General features: G+C 35.8%; 1 protein-coding gene across 1 annotated transcript in view; it reads left to right on the top strand.

The window, feature by feature from the left end:
* The window catches only part of LOC135203371 (uncharacterized), an 89,610-nt gene that overhangs the window by 14,746 nt on the left and 51,625 nt on the right, over positions 1-23,239 (top strand). The window contains exon 2 of the mRNA XM_064233105.1: positions 7,291-7,396. Within this exon, the coding sequence (XP_064089175.1) occupies positions 7,291-7,396 (106 nt within the window). The remainder of the gene's footprint in view (positions 1-7,290; positions 7,397-23,239) is intronic.

The raw sequence follows: 23,239 nt of genomic DNA, 5'->3' as shown, positions 1-23,239 counted from the left end.
TCGAGATTTTTCCTTCGTGCCACCTCGGACGCGTCATTCTGTTCCTGGATGAGCCTCGCCTCCCGCGGTGCTTCTTCACTCCTGCTGAGCTGCAAGCTTTCTCCTTCTTTCGTAGGAGTTTCTCAGGCCTCTGAAGCTGGCTGCAGTTTGCCTTTGGCAACTGAGTAGTCAGGTCCCTACCTTCTCATGGTTTATATGTCCAATTTCCTTTGCGTTGTACTTCATCTGCTGATTTTCTTCTGTGCTCTTGATTTTCTTGTTTTCCAGTGCTGTTTCTCTCTCTTTATCGTTCTTCTTCAGAAACAACGTTTCAACTTCGAGCGAGTGGGTCCTCTCTCGCCAGGTCTGTTGTTGCAACACCTCATGAATGATCTATCCAACGCCTTCTGCATCTCTTCATAGTAGTCGACCTCAGCTCTGCTGCAACTGACGATTATCCTGTCCAAGATCACAAGCAGTTCTTTGTGGAACTGGATGGTGTCTCGCAAGGCCTCAATTCTCTCGTCTAGTTCCTTTTCCTTGGGCTCTTCAGCTCCATCACAACGTCCGAACAATAGTTGGTGCCGAGGCCTGACAACGCCATATTTTCTTCAAATTGGAATCCACATCTCCCAAGGCTATACCTAGTTCATACACACTTTTCTCTCTCTCGATTTTTCATTGAGTTTTTATACATCATGATAGATATTTCAATTTGTCAAAATATATCAGGGAAGGATTTTGAAAGATTTGAATAATGTCTTGGGTCTCTTGGTGTTAAAATGCTGAAATCTCTCTATCTCTCTCATCCGGCCCCGAACGTCGGAAATTCTTCATTTTTTCCTTCATTTACGTTTAAGGCTTTGCAGTGATAAGCGTAATCTTAGAGTGTTAAGGAAAAGATAGAGAGAGAGAGAGAGAGAGATTGTATTTTAGCGCAGATTAACAGTGTATTAGTATATATGTGAAATCATTCCGTTTGCAATAGGAAATCTAATGTATTTACCATATGTATATATATATATATATATATATATATATATATATATATATATATATATATATATATATATATATATGTATATATATATATATGTATATATATATATGTGTGTGTGTGTGTTTGTGTGATGCTTACCTGCTTCTTTCTTCTTGATAATTCGTTTTGCAGTCTAGTTCTATGTTAACTTTTTGCTTCTTCCTAATGTTAGTTCTGGATCAGTAATCTTACTAGGCTAAGTCTCTTAGGAGAAGTTTGAATGAGACGAACATCAGAGTTTCTTTCTTTACTGTGCAAAGAATTAGAGTTACAAGTACAACTACAAAACTTATAAATCTATTGTTGGACCCTGGCAATATTTCTGCTTCTGTACTCAACGACGGCTGTCGGTCCTCTCTGGCGGCTTCTGTCCTTCTCAAAATGAGCCACCCTCGGTTCGAATTCGGCACCACCTCCTTAGGCGGTGCAGGATCTGGTTCTCCGCCCAACTGGATTCTTGATTCGTGGAGCGGTCTTTCCTTATCTTTTCCCCATCCCTTTTAGGTGGGGTTAACATGTTAATTCCTCCTTTTCCAGGCAGAGTCAATAATTTAACATGTTAATACCTCCTCCTGGAGGCGGAGCTCCATTATCGAATGAAGCTGAGTATGTTTGGTGCGAGGTCACAGGTCAAAGATTTTATGACGGTCTTTAAGCTTTTAATTGCGATGGTGTTATGGTTCGACTTCCTGTGACTAAGGTTTTGCTGATCAAATTGTGGCTCACACACCAAGCTCAATTCTCTCTCTCTCTTCCTCTTTCTCTTTTTCGTTATTTTCATTGTACATACTCTGATTATTTTCTCTCCTTCTCTTTCTCTTTCTCTTTATTTTCGCTGTACTTTGATTATTCTCTCTCTGTTTTTACGCTACCCTATCTACTATTTCTTATAGCTATCATTACATCACTCGGTCACCTACCAAACATTGCCTTCAATGTTTAATATCTACATATATATAATATATATATATATATATATATATATATATATATATATATATATATATATATATATATATATATATATATATATATATATGAAACAAAATGGATATGAAAAAAAAATATTAGAGAGTCAACAAAATACGCATCAAAATTGCTCTCCCAACTCTGGAGGAAAGGATAAGTGTAATAAAATTGTAAAACAAAATCATGGCAAATGTTAAATATATCAAAAAATAAAAATGCATTAAATTATAAGCATAATAAATAAAAACTCAGAATACAATATCTGAAAATAAAGTTAGAAATGATGTGGATATTAAACGTCAATTATAGATCATTTCTTTTCCTTTCTATCAGTATCCCTTGTATCTTTCTGATAATCAAATGCCTCACTATGTTGACAAACAACACAATAGTAACTACTATTATCAGTAGACTTATAAATGAAAGAAATGGTGCTATCTGTTTCGTATACAAGTAATAGTTATCAACATAATTCAAGTTCTCAAGTTCCTTTAATCCTAGCTAAGACAATTTAAACTCGTCTATTGCAAAAGTGTAATTCTTATATGGCATACGTTTGATGAAATGATATTCAGTGAAAAGGTGTGGTTCATAGTATAATTGATTTGGTATAATTAACTTACATTGTGTTGCAAAAGACTTGATATTCTTTCATTTCAGTTGAGTGGTGACATTAGGACAAGGGACTCTTGCTATAACAGTATCTAATGAAAATACAAAGTATTCATTAACTATAGTTGATTCAAATGACTTATTAAATGACTGTGTACACACATCCTTTTCTTGATTTTATTTTAGAGTCAACTTTTGGATGCAGGAATGATCATTGGTCGTCTTATATAAGTTATCAATATCACATATATACTCTTTTTCTTTCAAAATTACGCATACATTGAATTGTTCATCCGTTAAAAAGGCTAATATTAATCCATGTTCTTCCAATGCAAAATGAATACTAAGGCCCTTTCTAATAATGATCTGATTTTCAATATACATAGGAAAGGGATAAACAGAAACTAGCACATTTGAAATTTTCGTATTTAAAGGTAGAACTAAAATAATTCTGTCATGGATTACTTTGGCACTTATCAAATTACAGTACATGAGAATATCTTCTACTAAAGGTGCGCAATGTTCCTCAATTATATAAAACTTAATAATGTCTTCTAATTCTTTTGGAGTGATTCGTGTTGTAACATCACTTCACTTTCCAGTGCAAAGGTTTTTAAAAACTTTATATTTTCTATCTTATTGAGTTCTTTTGTTACATTCTGATTTACTTGACTTATGGAGGCTTTCAATTTTTTTCTTTTTGTGAGAGGCAATCACTTTATTTATCACTGTGCCCGTTGCGGCTGCCCACTTTTTCAGTCTGTCAATTATTTCCTTTTCTTGTTCAACACTTGCTTCGGTAGCAACTCCAAACAACTGATTTACAGCAGTTCCAATGAAGGGTAAGGGGGATCTTTTGGACCTTGATCTCAGTGTGTTATCTATGTTCATGCTCAGCATTTCCAATAATGACACTGCACTGTTATTATCACCCTTCTGTAGGTTTGCTTTCATACTATTTTGGATATCTCTTAGTTCACTTTCACGTTTGAGCACTGTGGAAATATCTACTTATAATGACTATTCCAAGGTCCTTGATCATTTTGATATTTCCATGTCTTTTTAACAGGGCACCTTTTCTTATCTCCACTTCTGAAGAGATTAGTCTAATTAAAACTAGTGCTATGATGAGCCGCATGATTGCCTCTGCAAAAATCAGACTTAATCAGATTTTCTTTATATATAGACACATAAATTGCACTGCTTAAATCACAGTTATGATATTTTCAGTCCAACACTATTTACATATTACTATATACACATTTTTAGCTCTTTCAGTTTCTTAGGTCATACCTCGTTGTAATTGGATTTTCTACAGTATTTTTCTTTCTTATGTTATCTATATCTTTAGTAGACCATGGATCTGTTTTCACTACCTTTACATGAATTCCAGTGAACTACCTTTTCCTTTAGATCACTTACATTTACTTTAACACTTCTATTACTCTATAGCCCAGTATTTGGGAGAAACCTTTACATTTGGACCTTCTGGTACATGATTCTTAACATAAATTTGAGTTCCCACTGTAATGTCTGGTTTAGTGGTATTTTTGTTATAGCATTTTTCTTGAGTCTTATGTACGTCCTTTAGTCTAGCTCTTGTCTGCATAATAGCTTGTAAGTATGGCTGGTTTTCCATGCAACATAGTTCATCATAGTAGTAATAGTGTGGGTGGTGTTGCATCACCCAAGAAACGAATTAGGCATTCTTTTCCGATAGCCATGTAGCAAATAATGAGGATATTCTACTATCGTCTCATTTACAGTATTATTCAATGTGAACTGTATGTCTTCACAAGCTAAAAGTCCCAATCCTAAAGTTTTCGGGATATTCTTTATGTTAAGATTAGTTCGTTCTACTGCTCCATTTGAAATGGGTTTATAATCTGTTATTTTTGATATTATTTACTTCATAAAATTCACAAATTTTCTTTAAGAGATCACTAGTAAATTCAGCAGCATTATCAGATAGAAGAACTTGAGGACATGAATGTCAGGTTATAATTCTAGATTTAAGAGCTTCGGCTACTGTAGGTGCATCTCTGTTTCTTACAGGGGTGATTTATACATATCTAGTTAAATAGTCTAAGAAGACTAATATTTGTTTGTTTCTTTTAATAGTTGTTGGAAATGGGCGCAAAAAGTCCATAGTTACTACTTGAATGGATTAATTCTGATGGATATTTTTCAAGTGGAGCCTTTTCTATATTACGTTACCTTTATGTTGAAGTACGCAATTTTGTACAAAGTTCTTGGCATCTTCACTACAATGTGTGACCAAAAATAATTTCTTTTGGTTATTATTCTAGTTGTCTTTTTTAAATTTTTAATCCTGGATGTCCTGCCAACTTATATGAGTGTGTTAGTTCTAAAACTTCTCTTGTTAGTGTTTTTGGGATATAGTATTGTCGAGAACGACCATTTTCCTCTGTGGGTATTTTATACAACAAACCATTTATTAAGTGAAAATCAGGTTTATGGATTCATCTATTAGTAGCTGTCCTACTATTCGTCTGATTTCTGGATCTTTATCTTGTTCTACTTTCACTCTTTCTAAATCTAAATCTACCACTTGACAACTAAAACAAAATGTATTAGTGGTAATGCATTTTTTTGTGTCTTCTTGAGATCTGGATAATGCATCTGCCAAGGTGTTAAGTTTCCCTGTATTATATCTGAACTCTGGAGTTTTCTCTAATACACTAAGGAACCATCTATTGAACTTCATGTTGTTAGTGGAAGTTCTTTTTTTTAAGCAAATACAAATCGGTTTTATGATCAGTAAGCACATTAACTTTATGACCTAAAAGTATGTCTAAATTTATTTAAACCCCCAAAATCATTACCTAAACACTCTTTCGGTTGTACTATAGTGTTTTTCTGCTGGGTTTTAAAACTCTACTGGCATAGTATACTGCCCTCATTCCTAGTTTTGGCCTTTCGTAAACAATAACAGCTCCTAGCCCTGTACTCGAGGCAACACAAGCTAAATAAAAATCTTTTGAAAAATCTGGGTAGACCGAAAAAGGGTTCCTAGTCATTTTGTTCTTTAATGTTTGAAAGGATGTTTCTTGTTCATTCTGCCATTTATATTTAACATCTTTTTTGGTCAATTCTGTCAAAGGTTTGGCGATAGTAGCAAATCCTTTTATAAACGGTCTATAATGTCCAACGATCGCAAGGAATCTCCTTAATGCTTTCAAATTAGTGGGAGCTGGATAATCAATCATTGCCTTTATTTTACCTGCTTGCATGCGCAGTCCGTCTTCACTAGTTAGATGACCCAAGTATTCTAATGACTTCACGAGGAACTGACATTTCTTTAATTTAATTTTTAGTCCTGCCATTCTTAAACTTTTATGTCTCCTAGAATTTGTAACATTAATCTAACAAACGTTAAAGGAGCTGATGTGAGTCCAAATGGCATTACTTCAACTGTATATGTTCTTTATGTGTGCTGAAGGCTATGAATTGTTTGGATTAGTTCATCTAGATACTGCCAATATCCACTGAGGAGGTCTAGGTATGAAAATACTGGAACGCTTCTAATTGAGCTAACATATCTTGAATTACCGGCAACGGAATTCTATCTGGAACCCTGTTGGTGTTTAATTTTCTATAATCTATTACAAGCCTCCAACTGCCATCTTTTTTTGAACAAACAACAATGGAGAATTGTATGGAGATTTAGAAGGAATTACTACTCCATCTCTTTTCATTTCTTCTATCAAATTGTCAACTATGGGTGTCTGGCTTATTGGTAATCTGTAATTAGGAATAAAAAAAATGGTTTGGCTTCATCTCCTAACAAAAAACTTATGTGTGACATTCGTTCTTCCTAGTTTTTCTCCTTCTACGCTGCTACATTTCTATATTGCTCTAGCACTTGAATAAACTTGTCTATATTTTCTGGAAAATCTGTTTTATTTACTTCCTAATTATTTTTTTCCAGTAATAAACACACGAAAGAAGTCACCAGCAGCCCATTGAGTGCCCCACATTCACTGCACCCTTTACATCAATATATGTACAGTATACATACATACACACACACACACACATACATATATATATATATATATATATATATATATATATATATATATATATATATATATATATATATATATATATATATATATATATATATATATATATATATATATATAATATATATATATATATATATATATATATATATATATATATATATATATATATATATTATTATTATGTATGTCGACGGCGCCCCTCAACATACCCGAAGCCTCGCTCCGTACGCTGCTGGAGATCTGCACGAAGAAGGCCCCTTTCTCCACCCACCGAGGACAGATGTACCGCCAAAAGGACGGCGTAGCGATGGGCTCACCCCACTGGGGGTACTCTTCGCTAACTTTTACATGGAACCGTGGGAGGAACGAGTCTACGCTAGGATGCAGCAACCCCGCAGATATGGACGATATATCGACGACATATTTGTTCAAGTCGACGCCGAGAATGAGGTAGAAAGCCCTCCGTCAGGCATTTCAGCAGTGCAGCATGCTGAATTACACTGTTGAATACAGCACCGACGATCGGCTCCCCTTCCTCGACGTCCTTGTGAGTAAGACGGAAGACGGCCTCCGTACTTCCGTCTACACAAAAGAAAACAACCTAGGACTTTGCCTCAATGACAGCGAGTGCCCCGGCAGATTCAAAAGCACGACCGTCAGGGCCTTCATCAGGAGAGCCCTCTCCCACTGCTCGACCTGGCAGGACCACTCATCAGGGAAACTCGACCGCGCCTCCCAAGTACTCGTAAATAACGGGTATTCAAATAAATTAATAAGCAGAGAAGTCCGTACGCCCTGTAGAAATGGTACGGTAGTGAGAGCCCGCAACCCGCCCCGCCCCAGGATAATATCAAGCTGTATTATAAAGCCTTCATGAGCTCACATTACCGTGAAGAAGAGGACTCAGTCAAGAAATTATTTCTGAAAATGTATCCCCGACCGACGACACCAAAAATATACGACCTAATTATCTACTACCAGAATCGGAGGTACGCGCGACCTTATTATGAAAAATAACCCCTCTCCACAGGTACGAGACCCCCTGAAGCAGACGCATGTGGTATACCAGTATACATGCCCAGTCCGCGGTTGCAGCGGCGCCTACGTTGGTATGACTACCATGCGCCTGTCGAAGAGACTCTCGGGCCATGCCCAAGAGGGGGCTATCAAAAATCACGCACACACCAAACATCAAGAGGCCATCTCCCGGGATGTTATCATCCAAAACCACGAAGATCATCGGGAAGGCCCCTGGTGCCCGTCCCGTACGGTTACGCCTGCTGGATGGCCGCATTCTCATCCAGCAAGTAAAACCTACACTAAATACGACGCAGGAAGAATTTCTCCTCCATCCCAAGACGTATGAGAAGACCTGCCACCAACAATGGACACCACCGAGCACGACAACTCCGACGGAAGACGACGCCCCCGAACGAGATACTCCCGCAGCCAATCATAATCAAGTTAGCCGTGACGTCCCGCAGCATAGCGAAACGCCCATCGACGTAACCAGCGCCGCTAAGGAGGTCTAGGCGGCTGCAGGGGGACTTACAGTATCGCAAACCATCAATGCATGGAAAGTGGCTTGAGACCCGGTTCAAGCCACCAATGAAAACGAAGACCTACCGCCACCAGCCAATAGTCAGATCAGCATGGGGCAGACCCCCTGCTGTCAACTCCAATATAAACGAGGACGGACACCGCATCAAGATCAGTCCACCCTCAGCTTCCAGACCCGAGGATGTCTGGCAGCTCCAGACGAAAGCATCGCTTGCTTCAAGAGAGAGAGAGAGATGAGAGAGAGAGAGACCACATATATATATATCGTTAATGACGTTGATAACTATGGTATCATAGTTTATCTGTAAAATTCAAATATACACCAATTTGACTGTATTTGATCATGACCTCCATAGGCGCTCTTACTAGCCTGTCCAAGTAAAACAAAACGGAAAAAGCCGAACTATTTTCGGAAAATAGAGAAGAATCTCTACAAGTGTAATGCTGCTGAAGTAGCCATTACTTTTAATAAAGTATGCTTGAGAGAGGGTCTGCTTCCTAAGTATATTATTATTATTATTATTATTATATATTGCTACTTTCAAAATGCATATTTCCCTTCTTTGAAATGTCATGTAGAATTTTACAACATTTTTCTAGATTCCTAGATAGCTTAGAATAGGATGTTTTAAAATAAAATGTGGTTCAGATTTTCGCATTACATAATGTAAAAGAATATATATATTATAAAGTAGAATGTAAAAAGAGAGAGATTCTTTGTCTGTTCGAAACTACGAATGTTTAACTTTTATGTCGACACTTTAAGATTAGAGGGTCTGCGAGATCCGTTTGCTTTCCTAAATCTGTCAACGCATGTGATAGCGAGAGAATTGAGTCTTGCGTTGTTATCAAAACATGTCAATCTTAATTGTCGCTCAGCCTCCGTTTTGATCGAGTAGAGTACGTATTTTTTTTTTTAACATACTTGTCTTGTACGTGTATGTCTTTGATCAAAGCCACGTGGAGATTGCATATTTTGTATGTGAGATTGCGTCAGATTTCGAAGCTACTGGAAGCAAATTCGTGCCCAAAAATAACTTTTTTTTGTCACCTCAGTCCAGTTTTCGCAAGGGAAGAAGATTTCATTAGATCATAGAACCTCATGGCGGTTAGATCTCTCTCTCTCTCTCTCTCTCTCTCTCTCTCTCTCTCTCTCTCTGAACATCTAGACATCATTGAGATTATGTTAACGTAACGTAAATTGGTCACTCGTAACTTAGAATTTCATATTTGATATTTCTTAGAGTTTATTTAGTGTTATTTAATTTCTTCTGTTGAATCTGAACAAACATTATTTCGTAACGGCGCCTGGTTTTTGTGAAAGTGTGATATACAAGCTGCAGCAAGAGAAAGAAAGAAGTTGGTATACCACAAAAAGGTAAAGTGTTATATTTTTATTAGTTGCAACTAATAATGGATAGGGAGTGTGGTTAACTAATAATTGATAGGAACTGTGGTTAACTAATAAGAGGTGGTTATGAAGGTTTGGTAAAAACTGTTGGTTACAGTGTTTTGAGTGAAAAAGATTTACACTTTTACACATTGCGTATTTTTGTGTTTGTGATTGTTCCATTGTTTGTGCACTTGTTAATTTTCTTATTGAAGTGTGTCTTTTTATTTTATATTTTCATTTACATTCACAATTTAATTGACTTAGTTATTTTCATTGCTTAATCATTGCACACATTTAATTAAATTTAAAATATGTGAATTAATTTGCATTTACTTAGAATTCTTTTCAAATTTTGTTTTGTTGTTTAGCACTTGTGAATTAATTTCAAATTTTCAATTATTGCCTACACTTTTGAATTTCAATTGAATTAATTTTTCTTGAATTTTGTGATAAATTAAGTTTTGATTTAATTTTACTTAATTTGATTCAAGAATTAAGAATTAAACTTAAACTTTACTTTGTTTTCAAGTACAGTAATTTTCCCTGATATTGTGATTTCCACTTATAAATTTTGAATTAATAAATTTTTATATAAAATTTTTCATAAGTAGTTTTATCTATAACAGTATATTTGATTTTGATTATATTGATGATAGTAGAAACATAGAATGGTAATTTATTTGCTTTCCTTCAATTTACTTGAAGTGACTTAGAACTAGGGAAGTACTTAGACTTCTGAAATCAGGGAAATACTTAAACTTTTAAAGTTGCTGATGGAGTGATGCCCTTAGATTAATTTAATTACTTACAAGATTACCTCACACATGTTTGATGAACTTAGTCTGATTTCTGCAATACTGGTAAGTGTTAATGGATCATTGTTGCCTTTCCTTTAGAGTATTTCAGTCGTTTAAACGTGTTATGGAAGTTCGGTGTCTGTTTTTTTTGGTGAGGTAATATTTGATGAATGGTAACCAGATACTTGGCACTTCGTAACATTGTTTAATGGTGCCCAGAGACCCGGGAAAGCAGATTTCATTATCACTCTAGAATATACTGGTGGTGTTAGGGATATATTTTGTTAGGAGAGTGACCATATAGTTTTTGTTTTGCATTTATTGTATTGAATTGTAAGTTGATAATTGAGAGGAAAATGGCTCAGTTCAATGTTCAGGAAGTAGCGCGCCCTTCCATCCAAGTTTTGTCTGAAACCAACTCTGACTAAGCACAGTGGAGCGCTTTAACAGAGGCATGTGGTGGTGTTATGTGTCTACTAGTATGGTAAAGGCACAAATAAGATGTATTGCTATGGAATCATTGATAAACTCTGGTTGAATAACTGATGAAGATGAGATAGAATTGGCTCAAGAGATGTTGAATGTAGCACGTGCTGATCTCATAAATAAGCAAGCAGAAAAGAAAGAGAAAAGTGATGCAGAGTTAGAGCTTAGACGCATTGAAGCAGCAGAAGAAGAATTTGATTAAGCTAAAAATGCTTGCTGAAAGAGAAAGAATAGACAGGGTTAAAAAAAAACAAGAAAAGAGAGAAAGAGACGAAGAAAAAGCAGCAGAAGAGGAAAGAGAAGGATAAAGAGAAAGAGAAATCGCAAGACATGAAAGGAAATGGAATTGATAAAAGCTAGATCCACATTACCTGTAATACCGTCTAACCCTAACCAAGGTAATCAAGACCCTGTATTTGATGTAGTAAGAGTACAGAAGTTAATCCCTAAGTTTACTGAAAAAGCTCCAGATGAGTTTTTTGATCACTTTGAGAAAGTGGGTTCAGGTATGGGATGGTTTCCAGAGGTTATAGATTTTAAATGGTCAGAACTGGTAAAGGGAGAAGTGAAGCTTATCTAGCCTTAAGGGCAGCTGATCAGTGTAGAAAGACTACAAGGTACTTAAACACAGTGTGCTACAAGTTTACCAGATGACCCCAGAAGTACTACAATGAAAGATTCAGAAATTTAAGAAAGATGAGAAGGGAACATTCTTAGATTATGCTTACAAAGTGAGAAGGTGTTTCAAACGTTGGGTAGAAGCTGCTAAAGTTAAACTTTTGATGAGTTAGGAAAGAGTACTTGTTCTTGAACAGTATCTTAAGGGAATTCCTGAACATATAAGAGCCTATTTAAGAGAGAGAGAAGTGAAGAACAAACTTGACAAAGCTGCTACACTAAGTGAAGATTACGATTATAATCAGTAGTAAACAAAGTAATTACAATGTCAAGTACCAGAGTCAACAACGCCCAGGTTTAAGTCTTATCCAAATAACAAGAACAAATTTTAATGCGAAACCTTCAAGTGATAATACCAAGCGTACACAAGGTAATACACCTCAGCAAACTAATGTGAAATCCTCATCCAGTTTTTCAAGACAGTTACAGAAACCTAATGTTGTCTGTTTCAAGTGTGGAAGAGTAGGACACTACAGTCAAGAGTGTTACCGGAATCAACAGCAGTCAAAACCAGTTGGCCAAGTTGTAAAAGGTGACCAGGTGAAACAAACTACGAAAAGCAGTGTGGGAAAGAATCAGACTCCAGAGAAGAATGAAACTAAACAAGCTGAATGTTTAGCAACCAGTGGAAATGTTACCTCAAGCAGTGAGTGGCTTAGCAGTGTGGAGGCTTTTAAGCCATATATCTATGAGGGTATGCTGTCAACTCAAGAAGGAAGTATGCAGGTACCAGTCAAGATATCACGTGATACAGGGAGTAACCATAATGTCGTAATACGTGGTTCTCACCCTCAGTTGGAGAAGAGTCTCACAGGAGATTCAGTTATTTTGAAGGGTATAGGAGGAGAGGAAGTAACTCCTATATGCCGCTTACACCTGTCATGTGAATTGGTGACAGGGAATGTTGATTTTGCTGTAAAGGACTCACTGGCTGTAGAAGGTATACATGTTCTGTTGGGGAATGAAGTTGGTGGTGTGCCATTTATTCCTTGTCCTGTAGTGACAGACAAACCATTGAAGATTAGTCCTACAGTAGAGTTGGAGAAGAATAATTCCCACCTGTTTCCAAGTTGTGTAACTACCAGAAGTATGAAGAGGACTACGACTGCAAGTGAAGAAACTGAGGATTTACACACCCAAGAAGGATCAAGTGAAGGATCTTTGTGCTTAGAAGAATTGTTCCAGGGAAGTGAAGTTTCCCATAGTGCTGACCAAGAAGAGATTTCCCAAGAAGATGAAGAAGACGACGATGAAGAAGAAGAAGAACCTGATGTTCCTGAAGAGACTCCGAGTAGTCAAAGTGTTAGAAGACAGTAGTGAAACTACAGTAGCGGAGTTAGCAGATATTGAGAATTCAACCCTTGAAGTTGGTCAAGTGACAAGAGAGAAGCTGATGAACTTGCAGAAGAAGGATGCATCGTTAACTGATTTGTTCTTCAGAGTTGTTGATCGAGAAGAGATGCAACAAACTCCTACCTGTTACTATCTGAAGGAAGGTTTGCTGATGAGGAAGTATAGACCTACAGATATACCAGGAGATGCTGTATGGGACGAATATCATCAAATTTTGATTCCATATCCGTTGAGAAAGCAAGTGGTTGCAGTAGCTCATGAGTCTGGACATATGGGAATCAGGAAGACTGTGGAGAAGATCATGAAATATTTTTTCTGGCCTGGACTTCACAGAGATGTTAGCAGGTTCTGTCGTGAGTGTCATACCTGCCAAATAGCTGGAAAACCGAATGAAACCATCAAGAAAGCCCCCCTACAACCTATAGAAGTTAGAGGAGAACCCTTTAGCAATGTGATTATAGATATGGTTGGACCATTGCCGAAGACAAAGAAAGGAAATGAGTATTTGTTGACATTAATGTGTCCTGTGAAAAGGTATCCAGAAGCAATCCCTGTTAGAAACATATCTGCCAAGATAGTTGCTGAGAAACTATTGGAGTTTTTCTCAAAGTTTGGTATACCAGAGATAGTACAAAGTGACAGAGGAACCAACTTTACTTCAAAGTTATTCCAGGATGTAATGAATTTGTTAGGAGTGAAACAACAGTTATCCACTGCCTATCATCCAGAAACTCAAGGTGCCTTGGAAAGGTTTCCCCCACCAGAACATTGAAAAGTATGCTGACAAAGTATTGTTCTGAGTAAGGATGAGAATGGGATGTTGGTTTACCATTAATGTTGTTTGAAATTAGGAGTGCTTACAAGAAAGTATGGGATGTTCACCTAATGAGATGATTTTTTGGAAGAAGAAGTGAGAGGACCGTTGAAGATTCTTGCAGAAAATTGGGAAGAAAAATCAGAGGAAAGCCAAGGAGAGTATGTGAAGAACTTAAGGAAGAGGTGAAAGAGATAAGAAAATTCTCTTTAGAAAACTTGAAAATGAGTCAAGAAGTTTTAGTGTTGGTCAACAAGTTTTTTTAGGTGTTCCTACCTGTCAAGAGATTTTGCCTCACTAATAATTTTAAGGTCCTTACAAGATAATTCAGAAGTTAAGTGATAGAACTTATGTGATTGAACAACCAGAAAGAAGAAAGAAAACAAAGGAAGATACAGTGAACCTCTTGAAACCTTATTTCTCAGAAACTAAAACCTGAAACTGTGTCAGTAACCCAAACGACTTTTATATCTACAGAAGACGATGATGGCTACGAAATTGGGAGCTGCAAGCAAGATGAATAATTCTTCAATTTTTGGAAAAATTTGGAGGATAAACTGAAACATCTGAGTTGAACAAGTGAAGACTTAAGTGAAGTAATTAGAAGTTTTCCAGAAATTTTTTCAGATGTGCCTAGAGTACTGATCTGACCAAGCATGAAATCAAGATTCAAGAGATGGAAGACCTCTCAAGCAAAGAGCCTATTGCTTATCACCGTATCATCGAGATGTTTTGAAGAAAGAAGTTGAGTATTTGCTGCAACATGGATTAGCAGAACCCAGTTCAAGTCAACTTCAGTTCTCATGTGTGTTAGTGAAGAAGCCAGATGGTTCATTTAGGATGTGTACTGATTATAGGAAACTGAATTCTATCAGTGTGGCTGATAATTATCCTTTGCCTCTTATAGATCAGTTACTTGATAATATTGGGCAAGCCAAGTTTGTTTCCAAGATAGACTTGTTGAAAGGATATTATCAAATTCCCATTAGATGAGAATGCCAAGTTGCTGTCAGCTTTTATTACTCCATTTGGACTGTATCAGTATACTGTAATGCCGTTTGGTCTGATGAATGCACCCGCAACATTTCAACGAGTGATGGATCAACTGCTAGGATCAATAGAAGGAGTAGGTGTATACCTAGATGACATCGTGATTTACTCTACAACGTGGGAAGAACAGAAAACTGAAGATTCTGAGGAAAGTTTTCAAGAAACTTCAAGAAGCAGGATTAACAGTCAACTTAGAGAAGAGTGAGTTTGGCAAGGCAACTGTACAGTATCTTGGGTTTGAAGTTGGGAAAGGCCTTCTTGCTCCAGTAAATGCTAATGTAGAAGGTATCCGTAAGGCTACCCCACCTATTCCCAGGAAACAGCTACAAAGATTTTTAGGCATGGCTGGATTTTTTATCGTCGTTTCTGCCCAAATTTCTCAGCTGTAGTAGCTCCCTTGACAGACTTAACTAGTCCCAAAGCTAAGTTTATTTGGACTCCAGAGTGTCAAGAATCCTTTGAGAGGGTAAAAGCCATATTAACTTCAAGACCAGTACTTCAAGGTCCAGACTTCGACAAGAAATTTGTGATACAAGTGATGCGTCGGACTGTGGCATTGGAGCTGTTCTACTTCAAGAAGATGAAAATAATATCTACCATCCTGTGTGCTTCATGTCTACAAATTGAAAAAAACATCAGAACAGAAAAATATACTCGACAATTGAGAAGGAAACTTTAGTCTCTCTCCTTACGCTTTTACCGGCATGAAGCCTCACTGCTGGGGTGTCATCACAGGGCCAAATCATTGCAGAGGGTTTTTGTTTAGCCAGCAATGAGCGCCTTCCCTCCGCTCATTGGCACTGCTCACCAAATACGGTACTTCTTGAAGTCTTATATCGCTCCAACTAAACTCTGAATTTATATATATTCAAAATTTCTGAATATATATATATTAAGAATTTCTTGTGTTACATGCTTTTCCACTTCCTTTAGAACAATAACGTGTTTGTGGACGGTCCTCTGTCATTGGCACTTACGGTACTTCTTGAATTCTTGTTTCGCTCCAACTCCGAATTTATATATATTCAGAATTTCTGTATATATATATATTTAGAATTTAGAATTTCTTGTGCTACATGCTTTTCCACTTCCTTTAGAACAATAAAATGTTTGTGAACGGTCCTCTGTCATTAGCACTTACAGTGCTTCTTGAAGTCTTGTTTCACTCCAACTCCGAATTTATATATATTCAGAATTTCTGAATGTATATATATTTAGAATTCAGAATTTTTTGTGTTATATGCTTTTCCACTTCCTTCAGATCAATGACGGTTTGTGGACGGTCCTCTGACAGCTTGTACTATAATGTTTTCACACTTTGGAGGGCTCCTTATATGAACCAGACATTTGGTTTCCTCCAAAAGTTTCTTTCTTTTCCTTGTGTTTGATGGCAGTCTCTCTTGTCGAGGCTGAGTAAAAGATGCTTGAAGTTGATGGTTGGTTTGAGAATCTGCCGGAGGCTTCGACTCGTCTCTTCTCGATTTCTAAGTCTTCCTCCTTCCTTGGAGACAGACGGAGACAGTGTGTTCGTTCGTTCGTCCTTTTTCATGTGTGTCCTTTAGAGCGCTTTCCCGTTGAGATTCGTGAGGATTTGAGAAGCCTTTCATCCTCTTGAGTTCCGCCACCTAAAGTTCACACTGGAGTTGACGCTTTTCCTTCGAGAGGTCATTCTGTTCCTGGATGAGCCTCGCCTCCCGCGGTGCTTCTTCACTCCTGCTGAGCTGCAAGCTTTCTCCTTCTTTCGTAGGAGTTTCTCAGGCCTCTGAAGCTGGCTGCAGTTTGCCTTTGGCAACTGAGTGGTCAGGTCCCTACCTTCTCATGGTTTATATGTCCACCCCCCCCCCCCCCCCTTCCTTTGCGTTGTACTTCATCTGCTGATTTTCTTCTGTGCTCTCGATTATCTTGTTTTCCAGCTGCTGTTTCTCTCTCTTTATCGTTCTTCTTCAGAAACAACGTTTCAACTTCGAGCGAGTGGGTCCTCTCTCGCCAGGTCTGTTGTTGCACACTCATGAATGATCTATCCAAAACACCTTCTGCATCCTTCATAGTAGTCGACCTCAGCTCTGCTGCAACTGACAATTATCCTGTCCAAGATCACAAGCAGTTCTTGTGGAACTGGATGGTGGTCTCGCAAGGCATCATTCTCTCGTCTAGTTCCTTTTCCTTGGGCTCTTCAGCTCCATCATCAGAAGATCCGCATCCTCCCCAGTGAGTACACCGCTACAGCAAATAAGATGAATATTCCTGCGCCAGACTTCTCTCATTATTTCGCAGGACATTTGGACAACAACGTCCGAACAACAGTTGTGCCGAGGCCTGACAACGCCATATTTTCTTCAAACTGGAAATCCATAATCTCCCAAAGGCTATACCTAATTCATACACACTTTTCTCTCTCTCGATTTTTCATTGAGTTTCTATACATCATGATAGATATTTCGATTTGTCAAAATATATCAGGGAAGGATTTTGAAAGATTTGAATAATGTCTTGGGTCTCTTGGTGTTAAAAATTGCTGAAATCTCTATCTCTCTCATCCTGCCCCGAACGTCGGAAATTCTTCATTTTTTCCTTCATTTACGTTTAAGGCTTTGCAGTGATAAGCGTAATCTTAGAGTGTTAGGAAAAAAAAGAGAGAGAGAGAGAGAGAGAGAGAGAGATAGAGAGAGCGAGAGAGAGAGAGAGAGAGAGAGAGAGGATAGAGAGGATAGAGAGAGAGAGAGATTGTATTTTAGCGCAGAAAAACAGTGTATTGGTATATATGTGAAATCATTCCGTTTGCAATAAATCTAATGTAGTTACCATATGTAAATACCATATATATATATATATATAAATATATATATATATAATATATATATATATATATATATATATATATATATATATATTATATATATATATATATCTATATATATATATATATATATATATATATATATATATATATATATATGTATGTATATATATATGTATGTATAATATATATATATATATATATATATATATATATATATATATATATATATATATATATATATATATATATATATATATATTATATATTGCTACTTTCAAAAATGCATGTTTCCCCTCTTTGAAATGTCTTGTAGATTGTGTAACATTTTTTTCAGATTCCTAGATAGCTTAGAATAGGATGTTTTAGAATGTGTGTTCAGATTTCGCATTAACGTCTTGTTAAAAGAATATATATATATAATGTAAAGAGAGAGATCCTTGTTTTCTTTTCAAAGCTGCAAATGTTTAACTTTTATGTCAGCACTTTAAGATTAGTCTGCGAGATCCGTTTGCTTCCCTGCTCTGTCAGCGCGTTTGATAATGAGCTCCTGACTCTTTTTACGTGGTCATCAAAAATGTCAATCTTAATTATCGTTTTACCCTCCGTTTCAATCGGTACGTATCTGTTGAGCAGTCTTGTCTTGTACGTGTATGTATTTGCCGAGTACCACGTGCATGTTACTCATTTCTTTATGTAAGATTGCGTCAGATTTCAGAACTTTCGAGAAGCTTTCGTGCCTAGAACATTTTGAGACATCTGCTCTGTCATTTCCATAAAGGAAGAGATTTTCATTCGATCTTAAGACCTCGAGGCAGTTAGATCTCCCTCTCTCTCTCTCTCTCTCTCGCTCTCTCTCTCTGTCACTCGACATCGAGATTATATTAACGTAACGTAAATTTGGTCACTCATAACTTGTGAGAATTCTATATTTGATATTTCTTAGAATTTATTTAGTTTATTTAATTTCTTTTGTGGAATCTGAACAAACATTTCGTAACGGCGCCTGGTTTTTTTTGTGAAAGTGTAATATACAAGAGAAAGAAAGAAGTTGGTATACCAAAAAAGGTAAAGTGTGTTATATTTTTATTAGTTGCAACTAATAATGGATAGGGAGTGTGTTTACTAATAACGGATAGGAATTGTGTTTAAACTAATAATTGAGGAAGGAACTGTTGTCTGTTACGAAGGTTTTGTGGTAAAAAACTGTTGGTTACAGTGTTTTTGAATGAAAAAGATTTACACTTTTTAACACATTGCTGATATTTTTTGTGTTTGTGTCTGTTCCAGTTTGTTTGTGCACTTATTCATTTTCTTATTGAAATGTGTCTTTTTTGTTTTATATTTTCATTTGCATTCACAATTTAATTGACTTAGTTATTTCATTGCTTTATCATTGCACATTTAATTATATTTACACTTGTGAATTGATTTGCATTTGCTTAGAATTCTTTTCAAGTTTTATTGTTGTTTAGCACTTCTGAATTAATTTCAAATTTTCAGTTATTGCCTAACACTTTTGAATTTTGATTGGATTAATTTTTTTGAATTTTGTGATAAATTAATTTTGATTTAATTTTACTTAATTTGATTCAAGAATTAATTAAACTTTACTTTGTTTTCAAGTAACAGTAATTTTCCCTGATATTGTGAATTTCACTTATAAATTTTGAATTTAATAATAAATTTTTTGTATTTAAAATTTTTATAAGTGTTTTAATTATTACACCAGTATAAATATATTTAATTATGACTATATTTATATAGGTAGAGACATAGAGTGGGTAATTGATTTGCTTTCCTTCAATTTAATTGAAGTGACTTAGAACCAGGGAAGTACTTAGACTTCTGAAATCAGGGAAATACTTAGAGTTTTGAAAGTTGTTGATGGAGTGATTGCCCTTTGATTAATTTAATTACTTACAAGATTATTACCTCACACCTTGTGTGATGAACTTAGTCTGATTTTCTGCAATACTGGTAAGTGTTAAGGGATCACTGTTGCCTTTACAGTATTCAGTTCGTTTAAACAAAATGTTATGAGGGTTCAGGTGTCTGGCTTTTGGTGATGGTAATATTTTGATGCATTGGTAACCAGATACTTGGCACTTCGTAAAAACAAATATATATATATATATATATATATATATATATATATATATATATATATATATATATATATATATATACATATATATATATATATATATATATATATAGATATATATATATATATATATATAATATATATATATATTATATATATATATATATATATATATATATATATATATATATATATATATATATATATATATATATATATATATATATATATATATATATATATATATATATATATATATATATATATATATATATATATATATATATATATATGTGTGTGTGTGTGTGTGTGTGTGTGCGTAAAGTGTTCGAGTTATATGAACTCTTACCTGCTTCTTTCTTCTTGATAATTCGTTTTTGCAGTCTAGTTCTAGTTAACTTTTTGCTTCTTCCTAATGTTAGTTCTGGATCAGTAATCTTACTAGGCTAAGTCTCTTTAGGAGAAGTTTTGAATGAGACGAACAGCAGATTTCTTTCTTTACTGTGCAAAGAATTAGAGTTACAAGTACAACTACAAAACTTATAAATCTATTGTTGCACCCTGGCAATATTTCTGTTTCTGCACTTAACGACAGCTGCCGGTCCTTCTGTCCTTCTCAAAATGAGCCACCCTCGGTTCGAATTCGGCACCACCTCCTTAGGCGGTGCAGGATCTGGTTCTCCGCCCAACTGGATTCTTGATTTGTGGAGCGGTCTTGCCTTATCTTTTCCCCATCCCTTTTAGGTGGGGTTAACATGTTAATTCCTCCTTTTCCAGGCAGAGTCAATAATTTAACATGTTAATACCTCCTCCTGGAGGCGGAGCTCCATTATCGAATAAAGCTGAGTATGTTTGGTGCGAGGTCACAGGTCAAAGATTTTATGACGGTCTTTAAGCTTTTAATTGCGATGGTGTTATGGTTCGACTTCCTGTGACTAAGGTTTTGCTGATCAAATTGTGGCTCACACACCAAGCTCAATTCTCTCTCTCTCTTCCTCTTTCGCTTTTTCGTTATTTTCATTGTACATACTCTGATTATTTTCTCTCCTTCTCTTTCTCTTTCTCTTTATTTTCGCTGTACTTTGATTATTCTCTCTCTGTTTTTACGCTACCCTATCTACTATTTCTTATAGCTATCATTACATCACTCGGTCACCTACCAAACATTGCCTTCAATGTTTAATATCTACATATATATATATATATATATATATATATATATATATATATATATATATATATATATATATATATGAAACAAAATGGATATGAAAAAAAATATTAGAGAGTCAACAAATACGCATCAAAATTGCTCTCCCAACTCTGGAGGAAAGAGAAGTGTAATAAAATTATAAAACAAAAATCATGGCAAATGAAATAAATATATCAAAAAATAAAAATGCATTAAATTATAAGCATAATAAATGAAAACTCAGAATACAATATCTGAAAATAAAGTTAGAAATGATGTGGATATTAAACGTCAATTATAGATCATTTCTTTTCCTTTCTATCAGTATCCCTTGTATCTTTCTAATAATCAAATGCCTCACTATGTTGACAAACAGCACAATAGTAACTACTATTATCAGTAGACTTATAAATGAAAGAAATGGTGCTATCTGTTTCGTATACAAGTAATAGTTATCAACATAATTCAAGTTCTTCAAGTTCCTTTAATCCTAGCTAAGACAATTTAAACTTGTCTATTGGCAAAGTGGTAATTCTTATAAGGCATGCCGTTTGATGAAATGATATTCAGTGAAAAGGTGTGGCTCATAGTATAATTGATTTGGTATAATTAACTTACATTGTGTTGCAAAAGACTTGATATTCTTTCATTTCAGTTGGGTGGTGACATTAGGACAAGGGACTCTGGCTATAACAGTATCTACTGAAAATACAAAAAGCATTCATTAACTATAGTTGATTCAAATGACTTATTAAATGACTGTGTGCACACATCCTTTTCTTGATTTTATTTTAAAATCAACTTTTGGATGCAGGAATGATCATTGGTCGTCTTATATAAGTTATCAATATCACATATATACTCTTTTTCCTTCAAAATTGCACATTCATTGAATTGTTCATCAGTTGAAAATACTATTATTAATCCATGTTCTTCCAATGCAGAATGAATACTAAGGCCCTTTCTAATAATGATCTGATTGGAAAAGTAAATCCACAGTAATATGTCTGATCTGTTATTTAAAATACAAAGCAGAGAGCTTTCGAAGACCTGCACGGTCCTCCTTGTCAATCTGAATACAATTACTAACATTGACCATACAAGAACTCTGTTTTTTGACTAGTTTAAAAAAAGCCTGTTTGATGATGTAGTTGGCTCTTCACGTTATCCCCTCGTTCTCCAACGGCAAACCAGTTAATCGCCTAGATCTTCGAAGTGGCGGTTCGTCTCTTGAATCGTTTGGTGTGTTGTCCCATAGCAGCTTGGGCGCCTGCAACTAGGGACACGGGATGGGTCTCTGTTACCTGAACGAAAGAAGATGAGGCAGCGGCAGTATCAGAGGTGGCTAGATTATTGGTGTTATTACCATGCAACCTATATCTGTTATAATCTCTGATAAACTGACAACAAATTATTTCATTTAAAATAAAATCTTCTTGCGTAAAGGCTTTATTGCCTTCCATAGAGAGACCCCTGTTAATAATTGCTCCTTCAACTAACCTTCTAATACCTGTATCCTTACTATTGGAAATTACTTTTGACTCGTTCCAATTAATGCGGTGATCGTCATTTAAACTATGAGAGACTAGTGCATTATTCTCAGCATGCAAATTATAAGCTCTTTTGTGTTCATTGATTCTGATTGGTAGTCCCCTCCCACTTTCTCCGTAATATTTCTTATCGCAATCCAGACAAGGTATTTCATAAACAGGATGCCCTCTACGTCCCATTATAGCTACTTGTAATTCGCCACAATCTGTTATGGCTGTGTGGTTAGCCGAACAGCTCAGCCCATTATTAGGCACCTTTTTCTAATGCTCACTTACTTCATTCAAGTAACTTTATAGACAGGCTTAGGACACTGGGTAATGTAAGAGGAAAAATGATTAGTCTAGATGTTACGGCACTTTTCACTAATGTGCCTCTTGAGTTTGTCCTTACAAAATTAAAAGAACAGTCAGAAATTGGAAATGTTAACTTCCCTATTCCTACAGAACAGTTTTTAGACTTGATTCGTCTATGGTCGTCTATCCACAATATTTTCATTCAACAATGAAGGCTATAAAACAAAAATTTGGCGTAGCCATGGGTTCAACCCTTATCCCCCATACTTGCAAAATTTATGCATGGAAGTTTGTAGAAACTGAAATCCTCTCCAAATGTGATCCAAATCTAAAACCACTCATTTGGGTCGATATGTCGACGATGTCTTCGTAAGTAATTTTCCAAGGTAATCAAATAGACTTCGAACAGTTTTTGAGATTTGCCAATAGCATACTACCTTCCATTCAATTTACAGTAGAATATGAACTAGAAAATAAGCTGCCCTTTCTGGATGTTTTGGTATACCATGACCCTATT

This window comes from Macrobrachium nipponense, chromosome 36 (genome assembly GCF_015104395.2).
Source record: "Macrobrachium nipponense isolate FS-2020 chromosome 36, ASM1510439v2, whole genome shotgun sequence".
Lineage (NCBI taxonomy): Eukaryota > Metazoa > Arthropoda > Malacostraca > Decapoda > Palaemonidae > Macrobrachium > Macrobrachium nipponense.
The sequence above is the reverse complement of the archived record's forward strand: the minus strand, read 5'-3'. Positions and strand labels throughout refer to the sequence as shown.